At 51.8% G+C, this 19730-nt stretch overlaps 1 protein-coding gene across 1 annotated transcript; it reads right to left on the reverse strand.

Annotated features, from left to right (window-relative positions):
* PHYHIP (phytanoyl-CoA 2-hydroxylase interacting protein) lies at positions 1–10952 on the reverse strand. The gene is made up of 5 exons (XM_032635610.1): positions 10383–10952; positions 6677–6870; positions 5329–5503; positions 3343–3460; positions 1–2182 (listed from the first exon to the last, which is right to left on the reverse strand). The coding sequence occupies exons 2-5, from the start codon at positions 6839–6841 to the stop codon at positions 1648–1650; spliced, it is 993 nt and encodes a 330-aa protein (XP_032491501.1). The 5' UTR covers positions 6842–6870; positions 10383–10952; the 3' UTR covers positions 1–1647.
* Positions 10953–19730: the final 8778 nt, after the last annotated feature.

Consider the following 19730-nt stretch of genomic DNA (forward strand, 5'->3'; position numbering starts at 1 on the left):
TCTCAGGCCATGGTGGTTTATTGATGCACGTCGCAAGCACAGCACACAGGCGGGTGTGCCCCCAGCCCAGGGCAAACACGAGGCCAGGGGAGGGCAGCGGGCCTTTTCCGCTGCCCTCAGCAGAGGGGAAAGGGCCTGGGGCCCACGTCCTCTCCTCCATGCATCTCCCACGGCCCCCAGCCCTGATCCATGCCACGGAGACAGCTGACCACACCACTCCCTGTGGCTACAGAAGAGGCAACCAGCTGTCCTATCTGCCCAGCTCACTGAGATATGGCCTTGTTGGCCTGCTGCCCACTTCTGTCCTTCATCGCAGAAATCCGGCTGTCACCTTAGGGGCTGCTTCCCACCACCTGACATCACCTCTGGCATCCCCCAAACAGCTGCCTGCCTTAATTGACACCTCTCCCCGTCACCCCACGCAGTCTGCTTGTCCCCAGGGTCCACTCTCACCACTCCCGTGACCCGTACAAAAGTAGGAAAGAGGTGAAAACGTTGAGTGGCCCAAGAAAGACCTCACCAAGAACTCCCCAGGGAAGGGCCTCTCCGCCAATAGGCTAGCTTCGCGGTGGGTACCCGACAGGGCCAGTGGGCAGGGGCGCGAGGGGGGGCGGGGCAGGGAAGCCACAGTCCAGATGACACACAGGCACGGGGCAGTGGCGGCGCCGCGGCAGAGCGAGCGAGCAAGCGCGCAGCCAGGCGGGGTGCCAGGGCTCTGGGGAAACGCCCTCACTTCCAGTTCCACGCCGGGTCCCCCCGGCGTGAGGCCGCCCACTCCCGGCTGAGGAAGGGGTCCCTCCGGGTCTCAGGGGTCTCTTGCCCCCTCCTCGACCCCAGCGGCTGCCCTTGCAGACCCAGCACTCTGAGCAAGGGAGAAAGTACGCCGGGATTTACACCATCTCCAGACGGAAGAAGGGGAAACACCAGCAGCCAGGTGCTCCCGAAGCTAAGAGAAAAAGAGGGCCCTTTTCCAGAGGGCAGGTGGAGAAGGGGAGGCACAGCCCTCCCCGTGCAGGAAGAGGGTGCCTCGGGGTAAGAAGCAGGGAAGGGGGGGGAAATGGGGGCGGGATGGGGGCGGGGGTCATAGCGGTGCAGGAGACTATTTATAGAGGGAGAGGGTCGGGCCTGCGGTGGGAAGCCCCCAGGCTCGACTCACGGGGTGGGGCATTCTGTGATTGGCCCTGAGCGGGAAGGGGTGGGGCTGAGGAAGAGCACGCCCACAGCTCTCGGCTCACCTCCGGAGGCAGGCAAGCTACAGGTGGGCCTTGGAAGGGAAGGCTTCCCCGGGAGAGCCCTAGGCGGCAGGTCTCCTGAGATGGAGGCCTGGGATGAGGCAAGAAACAGCAGGGCAGGGAAACCAGAAGAAAGGGGAAGTCTCTAGAAATCCACCCGCCCCCCCACTCCCCACCAACCTGCTGAGGCTAAGAAGCCTTCCCAGCCCCACCAGGCATGGGTGGGCCATGCCTACCAAGGGACCACCCTCTGTTGCCTCCAATGCCCTGGGGAAGGGAAGGGAAGGGAAGAGGGAGATGGATGGCATGGAGGGAGCAGGGCGGCAGGGGAGAGAAAGCCAGCTCCCTGCACCTATGCCACCCATCACCACCCTGCCTGCCATCTCTCCCTAGCCCCCCAGCTCCCCAGAAGTCCCTAGCGGCCCACGCTGATGTTGCAGGTCTTGCAGCTGGGGTCTTTCTTGGCGTCAGCAGTGGACAGGCTCATGAGCTGGTGCCCGCTGATCTCCCCCAGGGTGCCCAGGGACAGGTCGACAGGCTCGGTGTAGATGATCTCCAGGATGAGGTCCTGGGCGTGGCGGAAGACCAGCTCCCCATCCTCCACGCTGCAGGTCAGGAACTTGTTGCAGGCAATGTCCAGGAGGGGCAGGCGGTCACGGCAGAAGCGATCCCCCAGGGAACCCTTGGGGGCCAGCACCAGGATGGCATAGTGGTAGGCCGTGTACATACAGTAGAAGTCCGCAAAGTAGAGGTTGGTGCTGGGGTTGAAAAGGCGCTGGGCAGGGATCTGGAAGCGCCAGCGGCCGTAGGGGGAGTCCTGCGGGGGCTGGCCTGTGTTGAACTCCGTGTTGCAGCTGAAGAAGACCCCGTGGAGCATGCCGCTGGTCGGGGAGCCATGGCTGCCACTGTTATCCTTCAGGTAGGGCTGCAGCATGTTCCCGCAGTGGGTCCTGCCCACCCCGGGCGGGGGGAAAGGCCCAGGGGAAGAGAAAATGCCGTTGGTTAGCTGGACTGAGGCTTGGCTGCTATGTGTGACCTTGAAGGGTGGCAGCCCAGCTCCCAGCTCTCCCACCAGCTACCGCCTCCACCAGTCACAAATAGAACATTCCAGAATGCAAGAGAAGGGAGGGCCCCGGAGACGGGCTGATCCAGCCCACTTCTTCACGGAGGAGAGATCTGAACGCGCCACTCCCCAGCTTACAACCCTTTGATGGGACTTGCACAAAAAGCAACGCCATAAAGATCTGTTCTTTCGGGCCCTGCCTCCCAACACCCCCAAACGCACAGGTAACAGGTAACATCCTCCAGCGGGAACCCCACCCCAGGTCTTTCCTGCCTCTGTGCCTTTGCAGTGCTCTCCCCTCTGCCTGGGCTGCCCCTCCCACATTTTTCCACCTGGCCTGGCAAACTTCTAAGCATCCCTCAGGTGTCCCCTCCTCTCCAAAACCTTCCAGGAACAGCAAGCACTTACATTCAACAAAATTTTGACTGCCTACTATGTGCAGGACACTGAACTTTACTCAGCAATCACACATACTTATTATATTCCATCTGTCTGTACTTCCCCTGATAGACTCTGAGGTTTGCCAGAGGCAATTAAATTGAAGCCTCTCTGGTTGGGTGACAGGTGCGGGGCTCAGCAAGCCTCATCCTCTGATTTCCTCTCCAGTCCCTCGGCACCACCTTAAAGGGCGCCCTGAGACCCTTCCCCGGAGCCTCCAGGTTTCCCAGTGCGCAGTATGAAGACCACAGCCCTTCACGTTGAGAATCCTCTCACTCTCTATTCCCCTCACCACCTCCCTTGGGACCCAGGGCCTGAATTGGAGGGACAGCTGACCTGCAGCCCTAGAACCCAATGAAAGGAGCTCTCCAAAAGGAGGATCAAAGCCAGGACCTCGTCCACTCATGACTGTTAGCGTGGTGCCCCCAGGCAGCCCCATCCTGAGAGCCCTCTCCTTCCCTGGGGCCTAACATCCCCCCCAGATCCAGCCTGGGTTATGAGGGTGGTGAGGACTCCAGAGGAGGGTCTGGCAACTAACAGGGTGGGGGTGACGTCAGACGGCCGGGGCGGCGGGCAGATCCAGGGCAGGAAGGAGAGACCCAGGCGTACCTGGCGTGCTGGAAGTACTCCTTGTGATGGTTGCGGTAGAAGACGGAGAAGCGGAGCATACGGCCTGCGATCTGCTCGGCCTTCTCCTGCAACTGGGCCAGGTGCTCCTTGGCGTAATCTGCAAGAGGCCAGGTGGGTCAGTCGAGGGCCAAGTGGGGGGTCGCAGCCTGCCCCACAGATCACCCACTGCATACCGTGAACGCACGCCAGCCCACCTCTGTCGTCAGGGCGCAGGGGAGACCAGACAGTCACAGCACCTAGGACCAGTTAGGAACAGACCACCTGGCCTGGCTGGGAACATGAGCAGCTGGATGCTGTGTGTCCTTGTCACCTCTGGGCCCTGTTGCCAGAGGCTCAGGGCTCTGCGTCAGAAAAGGGCAGAGGGCTGCCCAGTTTATACAGTCATGTACAGCGAGGGCCCCAGAGGCTATGATCCCAGACCATCCTCGTGTGAAAAGAGGACCAAGAGGCAAAAGACTGAGAGGAGACGATCTGAGGTCCTTTGGGGAGGGCCCCTCAAATCCACCAGCTAGGAGGCTGCCCACACAACCGCATGGAAGCCACTTGTAATTTCAGGTGGAGAGTCAGGAGGAAACTGCAGAGAACCAAGGTGAATATTTAGGCAGACCAGGGTCTGGGGCATCCCATGAGAAAGGGGGAAGGTTGGAAACAGCATAGTCAAATTGGACTCCCTGGGCCAGGGCCAGAGACTGGGGCCGTGGAGCCCAGGCAGGGCTGCTGCTAGCCTAGACAGTGCCTTTGCACAAAGTAGGAAGAGGTGCCCTTTCCTCCTTGCTGATGCAGCCCTGACCAGGGTGCTGGGTTTGACGAAAGGAGGCGGAACTGAATTGCAGCCATCGCCAACTCCCCAGTTTGCATGACCTCCCACTACATGTAGAGTTCTGAGGTGAACCAAGAGGCTTTCCCTGCAAGGTGTAGGAGCACCTCCAGAGAGTGGCGTTTTGCAGCTGAGCTAAGAAAAAAACACCAGTCAAAAGAGAAAGGCAGGTCAAGGAGACTTGGGGCACAGACTTTGGCAGAGGATGGAGTCAGCAGCCTCCGAGGCCTGGGGCTAGGGATGTTCATGCCCCTTCCTTGTGACAGAGGGAGATCTGGAGCAGTTCTCACCGTGGGCACCAAAAGAATGGAATATCATGGGGCCGATCCCGGGTCATCAGTGAGCAAGTACGCAGAGGCCCACTATTTGTTCATGTTGGAATTTGCAAGGTAATAGGTGAGTTTGTGGGATGGTTTTCCCAGCCTACGTGGAGGCTCAAGACAAACAAAATGTGATTGTCCTACAAAGTGTCCAGCAACCAATGATCAATAAACAAAACATGGTCCGTCCACACGATGGGGTGTTATTCAGCCCTAAAAAGGAAAGAAATTCTGACACACGCTGTAACATGGATGAACCCTGAGGACATTATGCTAAATGAATAAGCCAATCACAGAAGGGCGAATACTGTGTGATTCTCCTCACACGCGTTACCGAGAGTAGTCAAATTTACAGAGACAGAAAGTGGAAGGGTGGTTGCCAGGGCGTGGAATGAGAGGGGAATGGGAAGTTGTTGTTTAAGGGGCATAGAGTTTCAGTTTGGGAAGATGAAAAAGTTCTGGAGATGGATTGCACACCAATGTGAATGTACTTAACGCTACTGGACTGAAAAATGGTTAAGATGGTAAATTTATGTTATGTGTGTATTTTCCCCCACTTATGCTTGCCCCAAGCCAGAAAAGTAACTCCATCCCTTTCTGGAAGAGGTATTGTCAATGTAATTAGCAGTGCTCGCATCTGCCTCCTGCATCAGACCGCAGGCTTCGCGGGGGCACGGGTGGGTCTCATCCATGGGTGTCTCCCCGTTGACCGAAGCATGGTGCCTGCGTACAGCAGGTGTTCCTAAGTGCATGCCGGGTTAAGAGGAAGTCCCTTCCTGACCATTACTAAACCAGATGTGCCAAAGCAGCCAGACAGCAGGGCCTCACCCCCAGTGCAGAACTCGACCGTCTCGCTCCAGCCAGACACGAGGTACTCCCCGTCGCTCTGCTTCACGGCGGTCTGCACTGCTACACTATACTCCGTGCGGGGGCTCAGGAACCAGTGGCCTCTCACCGTCATGGGCAGCGGCACGGCCTTGGCCACGAGCTTGGTGGGGACATCCTGAGAAATGGGGCGCGGACAGAGAGCCTAGAGTCAGATTGGGGGTCACGTCCACTCTTGGCATTCCCCCAGACCTCCCACTCCCCCAGATGGCCGCCGTCCTGCTGAGGAGAGCGGGAGCCTCGGGGATTCAATGGCTCGGTGCCCTGGCCACCATTTTCCCGCAGAAGCAAGCAGTGGCCGTTGGGAAGGCCATACAGACACTCCCTGGCCTCCACCCCCTTAACCCCCGATGCCCGTTCTCTTGGGAACTGAGGAGAAAGACCACTGGGGTGGAGGCCTGCAAAGTTGAGGGCAGCGAGACCTTCTGTTCCGAGGGAGACTTCGAGAGCTCTGCACACTGCAGTACCGTCTCCACGGCAACGGCAAATGCAGAGAAGCCAGGGAGGAAGGGAAAATATGCCGCCTTCTTTGGGGGGGAGGGTTAAGGGGGTGGTGTTGAACAGTCACGTCACCGTGGCAACTGGCCTGCCAAAAGACACCCAGATTGGAAAGCCAGTTCCAAAGAGAGAGAAGGCGAGTAACCCACACGATGCGGTCGTCGTGGGAACCGGCTCCTTCCCACCTCACTTTTCCCCCTGCCTCTCTGCCAGCTTGAGAAGATGGGAGCCTTCCTCCCACCCGCCCCCACGCCGGCTCTAACCCAGGGAAAGGACATCCCGGCCAGTGCAGGACTCGCCGTCCCTCTTCTAAACCCAGCAAAGAATAGGCCAGAGGGTCAGGGACACTGAGGACCAAGCAAATGGGCACAACCCTGTTCGTGGCCCACGTTGCCCACCCGGTCAACAATAAGGCTGCTTTCTCAGTCGGGGGCTTTGTCGGACCCCTGAGACGCCATCCCCAGGTGTGACGTCTGTGGCCGCACCCTGGGTTTTCCCATCCCGTGTGAAGGTCCAGTCATTATGCCGATGATGGTGTTTGCCGTGTGCTGGGCCGAAGCCAAATACCACGCAGACAATTACCTCAATGAAGCCTCTCCCAGGCTGGCGTTATTATTATTCCCTTTTTACCAGTGGAAGAGAGAGGTTAAACAACTCTCCCAAGATTACACAGTAAGAGCTGGACTGGAGTCGGGCCTCTCTGACTCCCAGCTGTCCCCTCTAGGTGCTCTGTTATCCTGCCCCCTTCAAGAGCAGGGGCTCGGAGGAGGCGCTCTGGGCACCCTGCACTCACCCGGTGTTTGAACTTGTTGGAGTTCTTATTTTCTTTCTTGTTCAGGTCAATGAAGTAGTGGGTGACCCTCTCCAGGTCACTGTTCTCCATGGTCCAGGAGATGCGAAAGGAGTCACAGGTTATGTTGCTGACCTCGATGCTGTGGGGCGTGGACAGCAGCTCCATGCTCCCCACTGGTTTGGCTTCTGTGTGGACTGAGGAGAGAGGAAGACTCAGCACCTCCCTCCCCACCACGGAATCTTCTAGAACGTCTTGCTCCCAACATCACTTGCAAGGTGGAACCTTGAGGAGCCATCGATTGCACCTGCCCCATCAGATCTGATGGGAAGATAGCACGAGGAGGACTGGAGGGGTGGGGCCGAAGGTGGGCTGGGGTGGCCCCCTCGGGGGCTCTTGGCTCTCCTGGGAGGTGTCTGCAGAGCAGATGGCACCTGACAGGTGGCGGAGGCAGTGGGAATGCTTCAAACGTGGGGCAGGACAGATTTGCAGCAGATGGAGCCAAGGAGGGGGGCCCTCAGCCAGCAGGCGTGAAAAGAGAAAGGGGTGGGGTGGAGAGAGCAGTGCCAGGCGGTGGAGGAGTGGCAGGAAGCCCCCACCGGGAGCAGGGTGTGAGGGTGAGGCAGGCAGGGGGCTCTGGCAGCCAAGAGGCCCAGGATGCCAGGGCTCTCGGGTTCAGGCCCCTCCTCCCTGGGGGTGACTCAGCAAGGGCCACCACAACTCGGGGCTGGGAGTACGAGTGCCACCGAGATGACGTGAATCCACGGGTGGTGGGAGGGGACAGCGGGGCCACGGTTCTCTTCCACCTGTAACATTTCAACTCTCGTTCTTTTTCTTTCAGCAGATCCTCTGTCACTTGACTCTTAAATTACTAGTTTTTACCTTGACATCTCTTGCAGGCCAGCTACATGCTAATAATTTCACAAACGTCATCTCGTGCAAGCCTCACAATAGGTAGGTGCTATGATTATCCCCATTTTACAGATGGAGTAGCTGAGGTCGGTGGGGTGGGGGTGGTACCAAGATGTCAAAGGTCACACAGCTGCAAAATGATTTGAACTCAGGTCTGTCTGATTCCAGGGCCCAAGCTCTTTATCATGAAGCTAAGGTTGTGTCCCCTTGTGTGTGTGTGTGTGTGTGTGTGTGTGTGTGTGTGTGTGTGACGCATGTGGTGTATGTGTGCACAGGTGCACGTGGTTTTACCGCTATTTGTTTTTCCTTCTTCCATCCTTCCCTTTCAAGGAATTGCTTTTTCTCTCACCTCCCTCTCTCACTCCTTTGCTTCTACCCCTGGCTGCTGTTCCAGGTGGGAAAGGACCACATCACCATTACTCTCAACTGTGCTTTAGCTATCGGACGAGGTGACTCTGGCCTTGACTTTGGCCTGGCTCACGGGAGCTCTGGGGAACAGGGTGGGGAGTGAGAGGAAGGGGCAGTGACCGTCTCTGGGACAAGAAGGTGAATGTGGTTGGACTCTGTCCTGGGGCGTGTGCTCATTAGCCCATAGAGCTCATGCCTGCCTCAAGCTCAGCCCAGCACACCTCAGATTTCTCGAGTGTCATCTCCTTTTCTCCCCCTGCCCTCTTCCTCACCCAGGCGCTAAGGGTGAAGGCACCTTGTGCCTTCGAAAGCAGGTACTTCTATTTATAGCTCCCAGAAGGTCCAACCCACACTTTCCTGTCAATTAAGCCTGCTCCAGAGACTGGCACCTCTGGGCTGCCTGGGCGGCAGGCACAGGAAGAAGGATATGGGTGATGGCCCTCACCTGTCCCAGGATGTCACCTGAATCCTTGTTTCATCTTAGCTTCCCACCCTAAAGTGTGTGCCTGCCTGTTGTGAAATTCAGCCAAATGCCAGTGGCTTCGCGTATGGGGAATCCTATGGTGAATAAGCACAGGGGTGCTACCAGGTCCACCCCGAAATCAAACAGAATGGAATCAGTGTCTAGAAACAACTGTATGATAATAAACCAGCTGGTAATTCCTGGGGACAGGTGTGGAGCGGGGGGGGGGAGTTGCCATCCCTCGGGCTCCCAGTGAGGAGCTCCCCCTGGGAGACACATGTGTGCCCCCCACATGCACCCCCCCACACACACATGCACCCACGCACACCAACACAGACACACAGCCACCCCAGAGGGCCTGAGTGGCCACCTCCCACCCTCATGGGACACAGTCTATGCCTAGCCTGTGGGTAGACACCTATTCCTGTCCCCGTACTCCTCAGTCTTCTTAGAGGCAGGGGCAGCAGGGGCAGCCGTGTTTGGTGGCAGGGGTCTCCAGGACCTGGCTCCCCCTTTCCTCTCTCCAGTTCTAGGAGAGCTCAGATCACTTCCCCATGCTAGCTTGGGGGGAGGCAGTGAGTGACACCGGGAGAACAATGAAGCCGAGTGGACCAAGGATGGGCGTGCACCTGGGTCTCCAAGCCCTGATGATGGAGAAGGGCAGGGTTTGAGGGACAGGCTGAGACAGCACCTGAGAAACACCCACGGTCCCGTGTAATCCACCCCAAGACAAGCATTTACACACCCACACACAGGCAGGCACACACACACGCACACAGATGCACTGGGTATGCCCACCCACACCTGCCACACACGGCTGCACACGCCTCCTCAGACATCCTCATCCCACACACTCACCTACGCACTCAGGTACCCTCCGCCACCTTCCACGTTCTAAGAATGTCCCACAGTTGTCCCTCCACAAGCTGTCACCTCCACACAGACCCACGCATGTTCACGTCCGCAGGCTCTCACACACACACGTAGGCACACACGCCTTCCCACAAGCCATATTTGGGGAAGAAAGGAGGCCACAGGCACCAACATGCATGAGTGCCGCCTCCACAGAGGCACGCCACCCCTCCGCCTGCTTGCACACATGTGTGCCTTCGCATACACATCAACCTCTGCCCATATTCTGGCGTTCTCTCTCACGGCTTCTCCAGGCTCAAAGCCACAGACTTTGAAAACATGTTTGTCTCCGCCAGGCTCCGCCAGCCCTGATCCTTCACATGCCAACAGGTTTGCGCACCTACGCACGCGGGCCTGCCCACGGACAGAGGCTTCTGCCCGCTCTCCCCACCTCCATCCCCCTCCTGCTCTGGAGTTGTGCCTCCCCACGTAGAAACCCTCTGGTCGCATGCAGTCAGCCCCCCAACAAAATGAACTCCCACACGCGTGACAAGTGAGATGTCCACACCATAAATATACTGCCTCACACCAACCCCCGCCCACACAGCCCCCAGGCTGCTCAGATAACCGATCCCCCCCACGGACCTCACATGTACATGTATGTTCCCAGACCCACCACGCGTGAGCATAAGTGCAGGCAGACAGAACTATGTACGCAAGCAAGCCTCCACTTCCCCGGCAAGCAGGCACTCTTGCTGAACACACCGATACCCCCGGCCCATGCCCATTCAGAACAGCCACCACACGCCAGAGGGGACGCATCCCCCCACCCCGCTGTCCCCGTTGGCATCGCTGACTGCAGCAGAATGGTCACGGGCTGACTGTGGTGCCCCAGGGACTGGGTCCAGCTGTGAACCCCTTTGCCAAGGGCCTGGGGACAAGGTCGTCAGCCCCGGCTATCCAGGTGGGCACCTCGGGCAGTGGCAGGACCCTGGCACCCCCTAGTCCCTGGGCACCCGAGTCCCTCTCGGGATTGATAGCTGGATCTATGCTCTGGGGAGGAAGGACACTCACCTGGCTCCACCGGGCTCTGCAGAGGAAGATCTGGAAGGGAGGGAGGGGAGAGACCTCTGCGTGGACAGTCTCCCCAGGCTGAGGGGCAGCAGCTGGATGCCTGGGTCAAAGGCGGCAGCGCTCTCTCGCTCCCCTGGCTCCTCTCTCAGCTGCCAAGGAGGCTTCTTCCATGCCCCGCAGGCAGCTCCTCCCTGGCTCTGCAGCACAACGGCGCTGCCCCCCGAGAGGCGATGTTCCCAGCCGAGCGCCAGGAGAGAAACGAGCGAAATCAAAGCGGCGGCGTGGAGGAGAGAGAGGCAGAGAAGGCGAGGAAGAACGAGAGAGCCAGACCGAATCTGGATCCACCAATGGGATCAGTGGCTGCCCAGCGTCAGGTGACAATAAGCAAGCTTGGTCCCTGCTCGCCTGGGCTGGTGGGAGGGGGAAAGGGCAGAGGGTCTCCCAGGGAGCTACACCGATGTCCTTGGAGACAGTGGCAGTGAGCACCTTTCCCCCATTCTTCCAGGACAAGCTGCCCTCAGAAGAAGTCCCTCCAGCACACCCCTGCTTGGAAATCTCTCACTTGAAGGCAGCCCCTAAACTTCAGGATGCTGGGAGAGGGGTGGGGCTTAGCCTAAGGGCTCAGGAGCTCCAAAGCAAGTATTCTGATTGGCGGATGGGGAGGGGGGCTGTGAAGGGGAAGGGTTCACATGGGGTATGTGAGCTGCAGGCGGGCAGGAGGGGGGTTCTGTCTACAGTCTGGATTCTCTCCTCAGGGCCTTTTGCTGATCTGTGGCTCCATTTTCTTACCAACTCTGTCAAGAGATATCAGACCTGCAGCTCCAGGGCCCCCTGATAGTCAAGGGAGAATGTCTGGCTACTTAAATTCCCCAGGGGGAAAAAAAAAACAAGAGAAAGAAGTTGTGGGGCAGTGAAGGAAGAGCAGAGGCAAGAAAGTGGGGGTAGGAGGGACACACAGAGCTTGGAGTGTTCTCATCCCAGCCAACCACCTGGGCTCAGAGAAGCCAAGCCCTGAATCCCTTGACCAGAGAGATTCCTATCTGCTGTCTTAACAACAGGAAGCTTTTCTGCCACCCAGAAATGAGGACCCTGAGCATGCCACCATGAATAACACTCAAGGAAATCTGAGTCAAGCAAACAACAGTGACGAAGAGTATGTACGGTGTGGAAAAGCACAGGCTTTGCAGTCAGACAGATACGGTCAAAATTCTTGCCCTGTCACTTTCTAGCTGGGTGACCTTGGACAAGTTACTCAACCTCTCAGAGCTTCAGTTTCTCCATCTGTCAAGTGGGATAATAACACAGGTTTGTTGTCATCACTGAATGAGAAATCACATCCTAAATCTCAAAGCTCTGGCTGATCCACCAGATGTGCCCAGTCACGCATCAGAGCTGTTATCATCACCATCATTATTGACCGTGCCTGCCTGCAAAGAGCCCACTGCCTTTTAGGGGAGAAAAGATGGGCATTTAGAGACCCAATTAGAGAACAAGGCGTATACAGCTAAATTGAGGGTACAGATGTGGATGCACAAAAGGAGTGAGGACCAGCTCCAGAGAGCAGGGGGAGCGCAGGCAAGAGGAGAAGGTGGAAGCAGCAGCGTGGTGGAAGGTGGGGAGGTCTTGGTGCAGACACAGCAGACACACCAGGCAGGCCCTGGGTGAGGGCCTCAGAGAGCCGTAGGAGGCCTGAGCTGAGTGTAGGGACACTCCCTGAGAGGGACTCAGAGGCTGCAGATATCGGTAGCAAAGGTTAGAGGAGGTGACAGTGGACAGAAAGTGAGCAGTTCACAGAAAGCAAAGACAGCAGAAGCCAATCCTACCCTAAATGGGCATGGAGAACCCGGGCAAGTCTGGTCAGATCCTGAACCTCAGAATGCGGTGTGGGGTGTTACACCGAGGCAGGGTTAAGCCCTCCCTTGGCCAAACATGAGTAGGTCCCGCTCCTCACACACCTACACTGAGAAGTTGAAACTCCAAAGAGATGCACCGTGTCATCTCATAGTCATGGCCAGCATCAGACATCTGGACCGACACCTGGCCCTACAACCCACCTGAGGACAGCAACTCAGTTTCCCCATCTGTAAAGGAAGACTAGTCTCAGCACACCCCCACCTCCCACCTTCACAGGATGGCACACAGACCGCATGAGATCATGTGTCCCAAGCAGAGAACAGTCGCTATCTGAATGCACTTTCGTGGAGCTGGGCGCTAGTGTCAAGTGAAGACGCAAACCCTCTCAGAGCTCCTGCCTCCTCTTGCCTCAGAGGACTTCTCTGCAGATCACATGAGAAAACACATGGTAAGAAGAAAGCATGATGGGCCAAATATAACTAACTCCGGGTGGAACCAAACAACTGCCAAGATGCACTTTGGCTGCATTTTTTTTTTTAAATAACTTTTTTATTTTTGCGGTATGCAGGCCTCTCACTGTTGTGGCCTCTCCCGTTGCAGAGCACAGGCTCCGGACGCACAGGCTCAGCGGCCACAGCTCACGGGCCCAGCCGCTCCGCGGCATGTGGGATCTTCCCGGACCGGGGCACGAACCCGCGTCCCCTGCATCGGCAGGTGGACTCTCAACCACTGAGCCACCAGGGAAGCCCTAAATAACTTTTTTTTTTTTTTTTTTTTTTTTTTTTTTTTTTTTTTTGCGGTATGCGGGCCTCTCACTGTTGGGGCCTCTCCCGTTGCGGGGCACAGGCTCCGGACGCGCAGGCTCAGCGGCCATAGCTCGTGGGCCTAGCCGCTCCGCGGCATGTGGGATCTTCCCGGACCGGGGCACGAACCCATGTCCCCTGCATCGGCAGGCGGGCTCTCAACCACTGCGCCACCAGGGAAGCCCCCCTAAATAACTTTTTATTACACAAGCCATACGTGATCATTGTAGAAAGACGAGAAGAATTAATTCTAAAATTTGAGAGAATTAAAATTGCTGGTTTCCTCACCATTCAGAAATAGATGTATATGATATATAGTTTATTAGCAAAAATAGAAAGTATAAATACTGTTTTATAACCTGCTTCTTTCACTTACCAGTACTTTTTCTGTTCATTACATAGTCTTTCTACAGTTGTGTTTTTGTTTTTTGGCCACACTGCTCTTAGTTCCCTGACCAGGGATTGAATCTGGGTCTACGGTAGTGAAAGCACCAAGTCCTAACCACTGGACCACCAGGGAATTCCCTACAGTATTGTTTTAAATTTAAATATGTTCTATTTCTTTGGAGCCAATTCCCATCTCCTCTGATTAACTTAGTTTACTTTTTCTCCATTCTAAACAACACTGCAAGGGACATTCTTGCAGCAAAATCTCTTCCCACGCTTTAATTATTTCTTCCAGTAAAATATTAAGAGGTATAATAAATATAAAGGGACCTTATTTGGATACTGATTTCACAGCAGTTAAACTTTGAATACTAACTGGATCTTTGATAATATTTAGGAATTATTAGTTCTGATAATGTTTTAGTTCTTTTAAGTTCTTTTAAGAGAATATCCTTCAGCGATACACACTCTAATATTTATGGATGAATAACATCATATCTGTGATTTGTTTCAAGATAATCTCGGGGGGACATGGGGTGTGTATATGAAAGATCAGCATGGGTGGATAATTATTGAAGCCAGGCACTTTGAGATTCAATAAGCTATGGTCTCCACTTTTGTGCATGCTTGGAAGTTTCCATGTTAAATATTATATCTAAGCTATGATTACAATTATAACAAAAGCGTCTTTTAAGCACCAAGACACAGTGCTAGGCATGCGATTCTCACAACGACCTCGAGGGGTGGCTCTATCAATCCCATTTTCAAAGGCAGATAGTGGGAAATGAGACTCGATCCATAAGGAGTCAAGCTAGAGTCAAATCACGTCTGAGTACAAAGGCTGGGTTCTTCGTGGTAGAAGGGCACAGAGCAAATATAGAGTCTGAGGTAACAGAGAATGAGTCTGTAAGTGAAAAAAATCTACAGTCTTAACATTGCTCATGCACTTTTTAGACTCAAAATGTTTACGTCTGTTTCCCCATGGTTGAACTACGTGTGGAGATCTCAGGGGCCAATGAATGCAGACACATCCAGACAGCCCATAAAAACCACCTTGTTCATTTACAAGTGTTGACAATGACAGGAGAGGGCAATGACTGTTTATGAGAACTGTGTGGGTTTCTCAGTGCTTATTTTCTTTACCTGTTCAAAATTATGTTTAGACCTCCTACAACCCTCACCAGTCACCTATTTCAAATTTACTAAAGAACATTAATTCTAAAATCTGGACACATTCCTGAGTATTCATTCAACTAAAGAATATAATATGTTTTTTTTAGCTTTTTTAAACTTAAATATGTAACAACTTTAAGACGTGGAAAAATACCGAATTATATTTAAGGACTCTGAAAAGCTATTAGAAGAGACACTAATGAAACGTTGGAGGGGCAGAAGAAATTTCAAGGGAAGATCAAGAACAATGAAGAAAGAATCACAAGTGAAATGAGAAGGGGAAGGACTAATCAGATAGAATGAAGGTACTGGAATAGTCACTAAACTATACCTGAAGTGGACCAGCATAGCGTAGGAACTATAGAATACCCCTGGGCACAGCATGGCAAGATACCTGGGACAACACATATTGAATACGTGAACTCCTGCCAGGCTGGAAAGGCTTCCCTCCACACTTATCTATTTAGAGAGTTGCATAGGAAAGAACCTATAGAGAAGACATAGGAAAATGCAAGGCAAAGATGGCTTTTACATCAATGGTGCCAAAGTTAAATTACAGTTACAATCCACCTGGAAACAATCCACCCTTATTTTTCTTTTTTTTTTTTTCCCAAGATTTTTATTTTTTTGGATGTGGACCATTTTTAAAGTCTTTATTGAATTTCTTACAATATTGCTTCTGTTTTATGTTTTGGTTTTTTGACCGCAAGGCATGTGGATTCTTACCTCCCCGACCAGGGATTGAACCTGCAGCCCCGACATTGGAAGGCGAAGTCTTTTTTCTTTTTTGCAGTACGCGGGCCTCTCACTGTTGTGGCCTCTCCCGTTGTGGAGCACAGGCTCCAGACGCGCAGGCTCAGCGGCCATGGCTCACGGGCCCAGCCGCTCCGCGGCATGTGGGATCTTCCCGGACCGGGGCACGAACCTGTGTCCCCTGCATCGGCAGGCGGACTCTCAACCACTGCGCCACCAGGGAAGCCCTGGAGAGTACTCTTAATGGGAAATGATAATAATTGTTGTTAGGAAGTAAACCCCAAAATGTAAAAGGTACGAGGCTTAAGTATTCTTTCCTCTTGTCCTTTCGGCCTGAAAAGTGCTGCGGAAATCCAAGAAGCACTGCAGTAAGGAAACTCGTTAAGTAAAGTATGATGTAAGACAACAATTTGGAATAATATTTAGCCATTAAAAACCATAATTTAGGGTTTCCCTGGTGGCACAGTGGTTAAGAATCTGCCTGCCAATGCAGGGGACATGGGTTTGAGCCCCGGTCCAGTAAGATCCCACATGCCGTGGAACAACTAAGCCTGTGCACCACAACTACTGAGCCTGTGCTCTAGAGCCTGGGAGCCACAACTACTGAAGCCTGCGTGCCTAGAGCCCGTGCTCCCCAACAAAAGAAGACACCGCAATGAGAAGCCTGCGTGCCTCAACGAAGAGTAGCCTCCAGTTGAAATTAGAGAAAGCCTGCGCCCAGCAACACAGCCAAAAATAAATAAATTTTAAAAAACATAATTTAGAATATTTAATAACTTAGAAATGTTTATAGTATATTAAGAGAAAAAAGCAGATTATAGAACCATATATAAAATGTTTCCATTTTTAACTTTGATATAATTTTTAAAGGTTATTTTCCATTTACAATTATTACAAAATATTGGCTACATTCCCCGTGCTGTACAATACATCCTTGAGCCTATCTTACACCCAATAGTTTGTACCTCCCACTGCCACACCCCTATATTGCCCCTCCCCCACCCCCACTGGTAACCACTAGTTTGTTCTTTATATATGTGAATCTGCTCCTTTTTTGTTATATTCACTAGCTTGTTGTATTTTTTAGATTCTACATATAAGTGATACCACACAGTATTTGTCTTTCTCTGTCTGACTTATTTCACTTAGCACAATGCCCTCCAAGTCCACCCATGTTGCTGCAAATGGCAAATTTTCGTTCTTCTTTATGGCTGAGTAGTATTCCATTGTGTATATATACCACATCTTTTTTAATCCATTCATCTCTTGATGGACACTTAGTTTGTTTCCTTGTCTTGGCAATTGTAAATAATGCTGCTATGAACATTGGAGTGCACCTATCTTTTCAATTAGTGTTGGTTTTTTTTTCAGATATGTACCCAGGAGTGGAATTGCTGGGTCATCTGGTAGTTCTATTTTTAGTTTTTTAAGAAACCTCCATACTGTTTTCCACAGTGGCTGCGACAATTTACTTTCCCAATAACAGTGTACAAATGTTCCCTTTTCTCCACATCCTCGCCAACATTTGTTATTTGTAGACTTTGATAATAGCCATTCTGACCAATGTGAGGTGATATCTCATTGTGGTTTTGATTTGCGTCTTTCATAATTAGTAGTTTTGAGCATCTTTTCATGTGCCTGTTGGCCATCTGCATTTCTTCTTTGGAAAAATGTCTCTTCAGTTCTTCTGTCCATTTTTTAATTGGGTTGTTTGCTTTTTTTGATGTTGAGTTGTTATACTTCATTTGTAGTTATTATACTCCATTTACAGTTATTATAAATTATTGGCTGTATTCCCATTGTTGTACAAGATATCCTTGTGGCTTATTTTACACCTAATAGTTTGTACCTACTGTTGTACCCCTACTCCCAGATTGACCATTCCCCACTTTCCTCTTCCCACTGGTAACCACTAGTTTGTTCTCTATATATGTGAATCTTCTTTTTTGTTACATTCACTAGTTTGTTGTGTTTTTTAGATTCCACATATAAGTGATATCATACGGTATTTATCTTTCTCCATCTTACTTATTTCACTTAGCAACAATGCCCTCCAAGTCCATCTAGGTTGCTGCAAATGGCAAATTTTCATTCTTTTTTATGGATGAGTAGTATTCCATTATGTATATGTGTCTCTCTCTCTCTCTTTCTCTCTCTCTATATATGGATGCTTTTTAAAAATTTCCAAATTTTCTACAATGAATAAGTATCTTTGTAAAAAACAAAATAAAACAAAAACCTAGGAGCTGCTAGAAAGCTGCTGGACCTCAAAGCCCAGAGAATGAAATCAAAGCAGTTTTATCTAGTGCCCCAGTCAGAAGCGAAGAGCTGCTATGCGTCGCTCTGTAAGGGACAGGAAGAGTTTTCCTTTGTTTAGGTTTAGTTATATAAAACCAATATGGAGAAAAGAAGTTGAAAAAAGTCTGGTTTAGAAACCAACACAATATTAATATATTATTAAATTGACAACAATTTAAACAATTTTAAGAGCCAATACTCAAAACAATGTGGCAAAATCTTATATATATTCTTATATATGACATACATTTATGTATACGTTTTCTTACTGGTGATGCATATCAACACAACCCTTTGAAAGCAATTCAGCAAAATGGATGAACAACCATAAAGTGTGCATGTTCAGAATGGTACAAGCCACTGTGGAAACAGTTTGGCAGCTTCTGATAAAATTAAGCATACAACTATCATTCAACTCAACAATCGCACTTGTGGGCATTTATCCCAGAGAAAGAAAAACTTGCACAAAAACCTGTACATGTGTGTTCATAGCAGCTTTATTTGTGATAGCCCCAAACTGAAAACAACCCAGATGTTCTTCAAAGGATGAATAGTTAAACAAACCATGGATATTCAGCAATAAAAAGGAATGAACTAGTTATACGTGCATGATACATGCAACAACTTGGATAATCTCCAGGGAATTATGCTGAGTGAACAAAGCAATCCCAAGAAGTCGCATACTGTATTATTCCATCTTTGAATGATTTCCACTCTGGAAATAACAGAAGTATAAGATAGAGGACAGATTAGCAGCTGCCAGGGATATGTGGGAGGGAGGGAAGTGTGGCTGTAAAAGGGCACTAGAGGATCCTTGCCGTAATAGAAATGTCTTGTATTTTTCCTATCAATGTAGATATTCTGGTTGTGATAGTATACTATAGTTTTACAATATGATACTATTGGGGAACCTGAGTAAAAGGTACTTGGGACCTCCACATTATTTCTTACAACTGCACGTGTATCTACTATTATCTCAAAATAAAAAAAAACTTTACTTAAAAAAATAAAGTACGTCTTCTTTTGGCCAGTTATCAGAAGTCTGGAAATTTGTTCTAGGAATATAATCCAGAAGAAGAAAAAACTTTAAAGGCACCAGATGTTCACTACAGTGGTATTTACAATAGGGAAAAGAAACAATTTAAGTGTCCAAACAGGAACACAGACAAGTGGTGGCATAGCCACCCAAGAATTATGCAGTCGTTTGATGCATCAACGAAGCAACGTTATTTGAAAAGGGAGGATTCAAAATTGTGGTACAATGTGAAATCTCTGTGAGGGGGATTGTAATATATTACAGAAGTTTTAATAGTTAGTCTATGTGAAATTCCAGCAAATGTTTTCCTTCCCTCAAGCTATCTGTAAAGTTACATGGTTTTTACATGGTTTGGGGGTGGAGGGAACGACAGTAGAGGACATTTTTTTATGTTAAATTACAAATGTCGGAGTCACGATAAAAGTTCTTTAAATCTGTCCCTCAGAACCAACAGAACAAACTTCGTTTTTCAAGTTCCAGGGTGGGAACAAGAGTGCATACAAGGGCCCACAGTCACGAGTCCAGGGCAGGTGCCATTAGGCACCCGATTCATCCGCTGCAGCTGCTCCAGCGCTATGCCCACAGCCCAACCCCAGGATCCCACCAGGATTCCGGGGAAAGGACCCCCGAACAAGGGCGAGGATGCAGCCCGGAGGTGCAGTGACCACTCCAAGGTCACCAGAGAGCTGGCAGTCGAGGCTCGGCCCGGCCCAGCCCAGAGCTCCCTGACTCTGAGTCGGGGTCTCGCTCTCTCCCCCGCGTCCCCCGCCCCAACCCAAGCTTCGACCCCAAAGCTCCGCAGCGGCGAACTCCCACGTTGCGTCCAAGCGGCCACCCAGCCCCCATCCCCTGAGCTGGCGCCCCCACCTCACGCCGCCGGCCAAGACCCCCCGAGCGCTGCAGCGTGGCGTGACCTAGACCATTCCCCGCTTCCTTTTTCGCCCTCTCAACCCAGCTTTTCCCGACTCCGGGAAGAACCGGGAAGAGAAGGCGGAGGGGAGCTAGGCGCCGCCGGATAAATACTGTGGCTCGGCCCCGCCCACC

This window comes from Phocoena sinus, chromosome 6 (assembly GCF_008692025.1).
Source record: "Phocoena sinus isolate mPhoSin1 chromosome 6, mPhoSin1.pri, whole genome shotgun sequence".
Classification (NCBI taxonomy): domain Eukaryota; kingdom Metazoa; phylum Chordata; class Mammalia; order Artiodactyla; family Phocoenidae; genus Phocoena; species Phocoena sinus.

Bases quoted from the DNA above. Each gene is read 5' to 3' on its own strand.
- PHYHIP (XM_032635610.1), bottom strand. From the start codon at position 6,841: ATGGAGCTGCTGTCCACGCCCCACAGCATCGAGGTCAGCAACATAACC. The intron at 5,504-6,676 runs GTGAGTGCAGGG...CCCATTTCTCAG, and splicing joins CCAACAAGTTCAAACACCGG to GATGTCCCCACCAAGCTCGT. The intron at 2,183-3,342 runs GTACGCCTGGGT...CGGGGTGGGCAG, and splicing joins GAGTACTTCCAGCACGCCAG to GACCCACTGCGGGAACATGC.